This window comes from Andrographis paniculata, unplaced genomic scaffold, assembly GCF_009805555.1.
Source record: "Andrographis paniculata isolate CXL003 unplaced genomic scaffold, ASM980555v1 Contig9END, whole genome shotgun sequence".
NCBI lineage: Eukaryota > Viridiplantae > Streptophyta > Magnoliopsida > Lamiales > Acanthaceae > Andrographis > Andrographis paniculata.
This window is the reverse complement of record NW_026137639.1, coordinates 1,318,701-1,328,637: the sequence shown is the minus strand read 5'-3', so window position 1 is coordinate 1,328,637 and position 9,937 is coordinate 1,318,701. Positions and strand designations below refer to the sequence as shown.

At 34.1% G+C, this 9,937-nt stretch overlaps 1 protein-coding gene across 1 annotated transcript; it reads left to right on the top strand.

The window, feature by feature from the left end:
- Window positions 1-7,303: 7,303 nt before the first annotated feature.
- LOC127244015 (uncharacterized) lies at window positions 7,304-9,937 on the top strand. Its single transcript, XM_051264287.1, has 5 exons — window positions 7,304-7,503; window positions 8,019-8,272; window positions 8,346-8,557; window positions 8,855-9,122; window positions 9,404-9,937. The coding sequence occupies exons 2-5, from the start codon at window positions 8,021-8,023 to the stop codon at window positions 9,704-9,706; spliced, it is 1,035 nt and encodes a 344-aa protein (XP_051120244.1). The 5' UTR covers window positions 7,304-7,503; window positions 8,019-8,020; the 3' UTR covers window positions 9,707-9,937.

Sequence of the window (9,937 nt, the reverse complement as noted above, 5' to 3'; positions counted from 1 at the left end):
CATATTTAGATTTTGGATTTTAGGGTTGAAGAGTAAAAGTTTGAATTGAGATGGTTATTTGATATGATGTTTTAAATATAAAATTAAATTTTAATATAATATAATAAATAAAAATATATGTTTAATTTGATATTTTTTTTAAAAAAAATTGAAATAGTAAAATTATACAAAAATCTCTTAAAGTAAACACAAGTGATTTTCTTCATTCTTGTTGTGGAATATTAGAACTTAAAAATATTTATGGTCGTAGTTGTTGCTGTAGATCGATCTGAGCAGATCAAATCACTTTGGGTGTGTCTTGAGTCTGATTTATTTTGAATAATTTTTTTTTTTTTTATACTATTTGTCCAGGTCAAATTGGTTATCTTTATTAGTTATACAACATTACCTATGAATCATGATTTTTAACCAGATCAGCAATACGAAGTAGCAAACTTCAAGACATTTGAAATCGTAGATGAAATATTTTTTTTCTTTATATAAAGGATTATTTGAAAAGTAATCAATACATAAATTATGATACGAACGTTTACGAACACGATTAATTACTCAATGACTTGGGATATAGCGTCGGTGGATTGATTAAGAGTGATTGAATAATTGTTCCAAATAAGCATTATTTTGCATCAATTCAGAGCCATCCAACTGGAATGCTTTATTGAAGAATAAATCTGACTTTTAAAAAGAGCCATCCAAATAACAAAACTACCGAAAAATTAGGCTAAAAATTAGGCCACTAAGCATTTATTTAACTGAATACCAAAGACTAAATCAAACTAGCTAAAATAACTCTAACAAACTCTAAATAATAATTCTCGAAACAGTCAGAATCTTCCAACAATCCCTCCCTTGAACTCATTGCTTAAGCAATTAATTCAAATCTGCAGCAGCACACATACCCAATTTCTCACGAAACTTCTCAAAAGCATCAGACTTGAGAGGCTTAGTCATTAAATCTGCAAGTTGGTCTTGAGTCCCACAGAAAACTAACTCAATAACACCATCTTTGGTAAGATCTCTGAGAAAATGAAACCTTACTCGTATATGCTTTGAGCGGCCATGTAAAACTGGATTATTTGACAGCTTTATAGTTGAAGTATTATCACACATTAATGTAGTACAATGTGCCTGCTCATGACCAATTTCCTTTAAAATTCTTCTCATCCAAATAGCTTGGCAAGCGCACGCAACTCCTGCTACAAATTCGGCTTCAGTGGTTGATAAAGTGACTATGGGTTGCTTTCTTGATGACCAGGCTACTGCTCCTCCACACATCATGAACACATAGTCTGAAGTGCTTTTGATGTCCTATTTGTCTCCAGCGTAATCACTATCAGTATAACCCACCATCTCACTTACTCATCTTTTTTTGTAAAAACACCATAATCCATAGTTCCTTTTAAGTACCTCAAAACTCTTTTTGCTACTGCAAAATGTAGTTGTGTAGGATTTGCCATAAAACGACTAATAAGACTTACAACAAACATGAGATCAGGTCGAGTAGCTGTAAGGTACATCAAGCTTCCGACTATTTGTTTGAACTGAATTGCATCTACCTTGGTTCCTTCTTCATCCGGATCAATCTTTTGGCCAGGAACAATTGGATTACGAACAGAATTGCTTTCTTTCATGCCAAAACGACTTCAAACTTCAGCTGCATATTTTCTTTGGCATATAAAAACACCATCAGTCCTTTGCAACACCTCAATTCCAAGAAAGAATCTCATCTTTCCTAAATCTGTCATGTCAAACTGCTTATTCATAGAATTTTTTAACTCACACAGCATTACTTCATCATCACTGGTGAACAACAAATCATTTACATAAACGCTTACTATTAGAATTTTTGTTCCTTTTCTTTTAAGAAAAAGTGTGTGCTCACTAGGACTCCTTTCGAATCCTTCCTCGATGAAATAAGACTCAATCCTACTAAACCAAGCTCTAGGTGCTTGTTTTAGTCTGTAAAGAGCCTTTTGTAACTTATAGACCATATGTTCACTTCCTTTCTTTTCATATCCTCTTGGCTGCTCCACGAACATATCTTCCTTCAATTCCCCATTCAAGAATGCGGATTTGACATCTAATTGGTAGAGATTCCTCCCTCTTTGTGCAGCAAAAGCAATGATCATTCTCACTGTATCCATCCTAGCCACCGGTGCATATACTTCTGTATAATCTATTCCATATTGTTTGGAGTAACCTTTTACTACCAATCTGGCCTTGTATTTGTCAACTTCACCAAGCTCGTTTAGCTTAGTTTTGTAAACCCACTTCACTCCTATCCTTTTGGCTCCAATAGGTAGTTCTACTAACTGCCAAGTCTGGTTTTTCTCAATTGATTTGATTTCTTCATCCATGGCCAGCCTCCGTTTTGAGCTTTCAACTGCATCCTCAAAGCTTGTAGGGTCAGAAGACACCATAAGTGCGATGCTTGTCATGTTTACTTCATCATCTTCTGACAATCCTTCACCTGATGTGTAGTCTGTCATCCATACTGGTGGATGTCGAATTCTGCCCTCCCTTCCTGTCAAATTCTCTTCAATAATTGGTGCTTCATTTACTGCTTCATTCATATCTTCCACCTCTTCTTCTTCATTTGTAATTATTTCAGTGTTGTCTCCCCATTCTAAATCCATCAGCTGCTCTTTTCCATAATCTGCATCCCAATTCCACATACGGTCTTCAGAAAAAATAACATCACGACTCACAATAATTTTCTTTGCAACTGGATCATACATTCTATACCCTTTGGATTCATCACTGACCCCAAGTAGTACACAATTCACACTTTTATCTTCAAGCTTTGTTCTCTTAGCATCTGGTATGTGGACATGTCCCACACAACCAAACACTCGAAAATGCTCCACCGAAGGTTTTCTTCCACTCCATGCTTCTTTTGGAGTCACATCCTTCACAGCTAAAGTAGATGATCGATTTAAGATATGAATTGTCCACCTAGCAGCTTCTGCCCAAAAAGTCTTAGGTACTTTCTTCTCCGATAGCATGGCCCTCACCAAATTCATTACTGTACGATTTTTACGCTCGGCCACTCCGTTTTGTTGTGGAGTGTAGGCTGTTGTCAGTTGTCTCTTCACACCTTGTTGCTTACAGAAATCATTGAATTCTGCAGAATTGAATTCCCCTCCTCTATCTGTTCTCAAACTCTTAATAGACATTCCAGTTTCTGTTTCTACAAGAGTCTTGAAACATTTGAAGTGATAAAAGGTTTCTGACTTTTCTGAAAGAAAATAGATCCATGTCTTTCGAGAAAAGTCATCAATGAAACACAATAGATACCTTTTGTGGCTGTTAATGGCCGGTGTAATTGGGCCGCAAAGATCTGCATGAACTAGTTGTAGTCTTCCTGTTGCTCTCCAGTGACTCCTTTTGGGAATAGGAATGCGTTGCTGCTTGCCTTTCATACATGCATCACAAATTTCATTTGTATCTATAATTAATGGCAAACCAACCACCATTTCTTTACTTTGTAAAGTACGCAGGCCCTTATAGCTAAGATGACCATAGCGATGATGCCAAAGCTTGGACTGATTTGTGGTGCTTATTTGCAGACACTTTTCTTCCTTTACTGTGGTGGGTGAATCAGCAATCAACTTAAACATCCTATTTGCACTCATGATGGATTCCGCTATTTTTCCTTTATGTGGATGATAGATGCTGCACACACCATCTTTGAACAGCAATCCCAATCCTTTTTCTTGCAGCTGACCCACACTCAAAAGATTGTTTTTGAGTTCAGGCACCCAATATACGTTACCAATAACATAGCTAATGCCTTTCAAAAATAGTTTCACAGCCCCCTTTCCAATCACCTTCATTTCTGTATTATTTCCAAGCTTGACAGTATGAGAGAAAGTTGTATCCAAGCTTGAAAACATACCCTGATTCCCACACATGTGATTTGAACATCCTGAATCTAAAAACCACACATCAGTTCTCTTGTCTTCATGGAGCTCCTCATATGCTATTAACAGCAACTCATCTACATCTTCTTCAGCATAATTTACCCTTTTATTCCATCTTGGACATTCATATTGAAAATGTCCTAAATTGTGACATTTGTAACATTCAACAGTTGCCTTGTTGAAGGCTATTCTTCCTCTTCCCTTGCCTCTGGATGATCTTCCTCCACCCCTTGTTCCAGACCCTGAATCTATCTTTAGAACTTGCTCTTCATCCTCACTGCGCAACCTTGGAAACTTTTGCTCATGTACCACCAACGAACCCTGTAATTCATCAATGGACATGTCATCAGTATTCTTTGATTCTTCGATGGACACCACAACGTACGTGAACTTCTCAGTTAGGGTTCGTAGAATTTTCTGAACAATTTTTGAGTCAGGCATATCTTCCCCATTGCTTCGCATCTTATTAGAAACGGTCATCACTCTTGCAAAATACTCGGTGATGGTTTCATCTTTCCTCATCGATAGAACTTCAAATTCCCTTCTTAGTGAATTAAGAAGAGCTTTCTTCACCTTGTCATTTCCTCCAAACTTTCGTTTCATCGAATCCCAAACACTCTTGGTTGTACTACGATCTAGGATTTGTTCAAAGACCGCACGATCAAGTGCCTGGAAAAGATAATGTTTAACCTGGTAATCCTTAGTTTTGATATCATTGAGCAATGCTTGTTGCGCCTCTGTCAACCTCATCCCTTCTGCTGGCTTTTCGAGGCCGTCTTCTACCAAACTCCACAAATCCTTTGCTCTAAGCATGTTCTCCATCAATTCACTCCAATGGTCGTAGTGACCATCAAAGTGAGGGATCTTCGTCAAGGTCTTGTCGTCGTTCATTCTCTTAGTATCTGCTTACTCGAAGACTACTACTTCTCTCTATAGTCTTTCTTTGCAAGCCCAGTGCTCGCTCTGATACCAGATGTTAGATGTTAAGAAATACTGCAGAAATTAACATAAAAAACAACTGGAATGCTTTATTGAAGAATAAATCTGACTTTTAAAGAGCCATCCATATAACAAAACTACCAAAAAATTAGGCTAAAAATTAGGCCACTAAGCATTTATTTAACTGAATACCAAGACTAAATCAAACTAGCTAAAATAACTCTAACAAACTCTAAATAATAATTCTCGAAACAGTCAGAATCTTCAACATGGATTCCATGAAAATTTTACTAACTTCATCACGTGACGATGAAAAGTTATTTATATCGAAGAAATAATATTGCTTTGATGGGTGAATATATGTTTGATGAATAAATTTTCGTTGAATGCCCACTAATTTATAGAATGAAAAGTTTAGATAAATTATAAATATATGACAATTATTTAAATAATATAGATATTCATCCAATATATAAAATGAAGATGAAATCTAAACATGCAAGATTGCTTTGATATGGATAAGTAGGTTTTTATAATATATAATATATAATAATTAATTGGATAATATAGACGGATGAAATGAAGATGATTGCTCCTATATGAATAAGTAAATTTTTATAATTTATAATATATAATAATTATTTGGATAATTTAGATATTCATCCAATCGGATGAAATAGAAATGAAATTCAAACTAATGGTTCGATATCCTTTGATATGAATAAGTAGGTTTTTATAATATATATATATATATATATAGTCAAATATAATATACAAGATTGGTAAAAAAAAAAAAGGTATTTGATCCGGCTAGGTGTGAGTGAAATCTAAATCAACTTTTGAGATTAAGTTTTTCAATCGATAAGATTTGATATCTATCCAAAATTTTTGTTTATAAATATATATTTTCACCATTTGAGTTATTGCACCACAGCTTACTTTTCATTCTAATATAACAAAAATTTATTAAAATTTTTTTTCAAATTGTTCATATGAGATGGTGGTTATAGTCATGATTAAAATGTGTTGCAATGCCAACATTATTTAGATATCTCACAAGATTCAATTACCCAAAGACAATAATCCAGAGACCAATTTTGGAATCGAATCACTGATGCATACAACCAAACTAAAAATCCTAATTGGGATATATGTGTCAAGATCGGTACAAAATCCAATCCAAGTCATGGAAAAAGCTATTCGAAAATATTTACTTGTACGAAGAAAATAGAAACTTTAAAACCTAGTGGAGCTTCAGAGATGAATATTGCAAGTTTTTTCTTAAATTTATTGTTAATATATATAGTTCGAAAGTTCTATTTGTAACCTTAAAGTATTAATTGCAATTAACTCAAGCAAATGAGATACTAATGAAGATATATGCAAGTTTAAAAAAAAGTTTTAAATTTGATCATGTTTGAAAATTGTTAAGAGATTTTGAAAATTTTAATAATCACAATGAAGCTAAAAATTATATAAATATCTCAAAAAAATAATTTCACTCATGTATCGTTATGGTCGGATAACACTGCTTTTAAATCTTTTAAAAATTTATTATTTTGTAGTTAACTTAAACGATCATGGAAGTAGACTAAATCTAAATTATAATGTTGTGGGTGTTCATATGACCACCCATGAGGAGAAAAAAACAACGCATAAAATTAAAAATAAAGAAAATGCTCATATTATTAATGTTAAAAGAGTAAGTTTCTAGAAATACTATAAAAATTATTTTTGTATAGACAATAATTTTTGCCACTTGAACAAAAATAAATTAGTGAGGAAAAAATTATTTTTAACCCTGTTCAGCGTACTTATTACCGGCTCAAGAAAAATGAAATTTTATATGAATATGAGGAATCAAATCCATAGTCTTTTTCGAATATGTTTTTTCAATATTCCAATAATATTTGTGGAGATAGAAAGAATAATATTTCTCTATATTAAATTAGTGTATTTTAATATTTTATGTAATTTGTATTTTATCCATATAATTTTACTTTTTTATGCAATTTGTATTTTGTAATTTGAATTATATCATATAATATTTATGTAATTTGCATCCTATCCCACGTGTTTTTATATTTTAATTTATTTGCTAAATAATTTAATAATATATATAATTTTCAATTTTAAATAAAATTAAATCTAAACACAAACATATATTTTTTAATAATTATACATATATATCATATAAATTTTTGTGGAAAATATATCAAATAAATTATTTTTGAAATAAAAAATTACATTAATTTTTTACAAGTAAAATTACATGTTACTTTTTAAAAAAATACATATTATTTTTTAAAAAATAAAATAAAATTACATATTTACTTTTCAAAAAGTAAAATTATGCATTACATTTAAAAGTTATTATAAAAAAATATATGTTCTTTCTCTCAAAGAATAGGCAATTGAAAAAAAATAAATAGTGTTAAAGAATAGGCAGCTCCATCGTCTTCGTTAATACAGTGCCTTCAGAAGGAAGATTTGAGTATATTCGTCCTCCCTCTGCTTCTCCTAATTTTCACATTTTCAGCGCTGACACAATCAGTCCAAGGATCCGATCGACAGAGTTTCAGCTTCATCTGTTAGGATTAGATCGCCGGAAACCAAACCTTCGTTGACGGCGCTTAGACAGGTTACCTCATTCAACTGTTTATACTCTACTTTTGGATGATCTTATTTATAGTTCTGCAAATTTATATATGATTTTGCTCTGTTTTTCCTTCTGCCAAATCGATTTGTCAGATTTTCAGTTTCTGTTACTGGTTTGCTATAATTAAATTTTCTGAAGGATTATTACTTCAATTACGTGCTACTGTGTGAATCCCCCAAAATTCTAGGGTTTGAACTTCGCAATTGGACGATTGTTCTGCTCTGGTATTGGATAGAGAACAATTAACAACTTAACAACGAACACAAATAATTCCTGAATCATTTTGGCTGTATTGAAAGGCAGAAAATTTTCACCTCCATTTTCATCGAGATATATAATCTCTGAATTTAATCTCATATGTACTGCATTTGCTAGATATAATGCCTCAATCAAAATGATCTTCGAATTCAATTTCATATGAACTGTACTTGCTTAGATATAATTCCTCAGTCGAGATGATCTTCAAACTTAATTTCATATGAACTGTATTTGCCTAGATATGATTGCTCGAATTGCTGCTGCTGTTGTCGTTGCCGGTCTCGGATATGTGTATCTTTCAATCCAGCCTCCGCCTCCCAAAATATGCGGCACACCGGGCGGGCCTCCGGTGACTTCGCCGAGGGTAAAACTCGAGGACGGGAGGCATTTGGCGTACAAGGAGAGGGGCGTTGCCAAGGAAGACGCCGAGCATAAGATCATTGTTGCTCATGGCCTCGGTGACTCAAAAGACTTCAACCTCCCTTTGTCCGAAGTAAGCATACTCGAATCTTACTCTCGAGCCATATTCGCCGTAAATTGAGCGCGAATGACAACTGCATTTTCAGGAATTCATGAAGGAACATCGAATATATCTTCTGTCATTCGACCGCGCCGGTTATGGCGAAAGCGATCCGCGCCCTACAAGATCGGTGAAAAGTGAAGCATTCGACATTGAGGAATTGGCTGACAAGTTGCAAATCGGGCCCAAATTTGTCGTGGTCGGGATATCCATGGGAGCATACTCTGTTTACAGCTGCTTGAAGTACATCCCACATAGGTACTGATCTTGGTGTTGTGAATTTATTCCCAAATCTTTTGATATACAAATTTAATATCAGCGGAAGCGAATTCGAAATAAACCCAAATCAATTCAACCGAATCAGAATCAAAATCAAAATTACACAATTAAGCATAAAGGCAAAATTGAACTTCAGAAAAATTAATTAAGCCTTAATATGTGGTCATTTCAATTTCATTCCGTTTAATATTGTTTTAGTTTTATTCGATTTTTGCTTCCGCTAATGTTCTTTGGGATGACTTAATCGCGCTAAAATTTGTTTCATGTTTTTTAAAGGATATCGAGCGCTGCCCTCGTCGTTCCAGTTGTTAACTACTGGTGGAAGTGCCTTCCGGCGAAGCTAGCGAAAGAATCATTCGGAAAAATGCTCATCCAAGATCAATTTGCATTCATGATTGCCCATCACACTCCGTGGTTACTGAACTGGTGGATGACTCAAAAATGGTTCCCATCTCTCAGTGTCTTGCAAGGGAAGCTCGACGCTTTCAGTGACTCTGACCTGGAGATCTTGAAACAGACGGCTGCAGGTCCACAGCTGAGTCAGGTATGTCTTTCGTGCGAAAATTAGGAAGAACTTATATGAAATATCTTTAGGTGTTTTTCGAGTAAATTTTTTTTCAAGTAAATATGTGATGTCTCGGTTGAAAAATAAGTTCTTTAAGAATCATGTTTAAAAAATTCAAGACTTGATAAGACATTGAGCCTAGAAGGATGTTATTACTAACGTTGTATAAATTGTTGAGTAACTCGTTCACGAGCCTATTCTCACACCACTATGTCATATCTTAAATTATAATATTTTGTGACAAAATAAATATTTCGCAGGAAAAGCCAACACAACAAGGGGTTCATGAGTGTCTACATCGCGACCTGATCGTCGGATTTGGAGATTGGGGGTTCGATCCGACGGACATTAGCAGCAATGCTTTGGTGAGCAACGGATCTATTCAAATTCATCTATGGCAAGCATACGAAGATAGGCTGATTCCTTACAAGGTAAACCGGCATTTGTCGGAACAGCTTCCATGGATTAAATACCATGAGGTCCCCGACGCCGGCCATCTTTTAATATATAATGCAACTTTTTGCGAAGCCATCTTTAAGTCACTTGTGGAGCCAAATTCGTAGGCTTTCTTTATCCAAAATTTCTCAAAATTTTCACTATTTGAACTGTGTTTTTTGAAATAAAAATGTACGTCACTGAAATATTATTTTAATATCAAATTCAGACAAAATTTCTTCAAACTGGTACTAAAGAAACGCACAATTCTATCACATTTATTTTATGATAAGCATATCTTTTGTTTTAAGGTTTGCTTTGTACAATTTGTTTTAATCTATCGGCATTCCTTCTTTGAA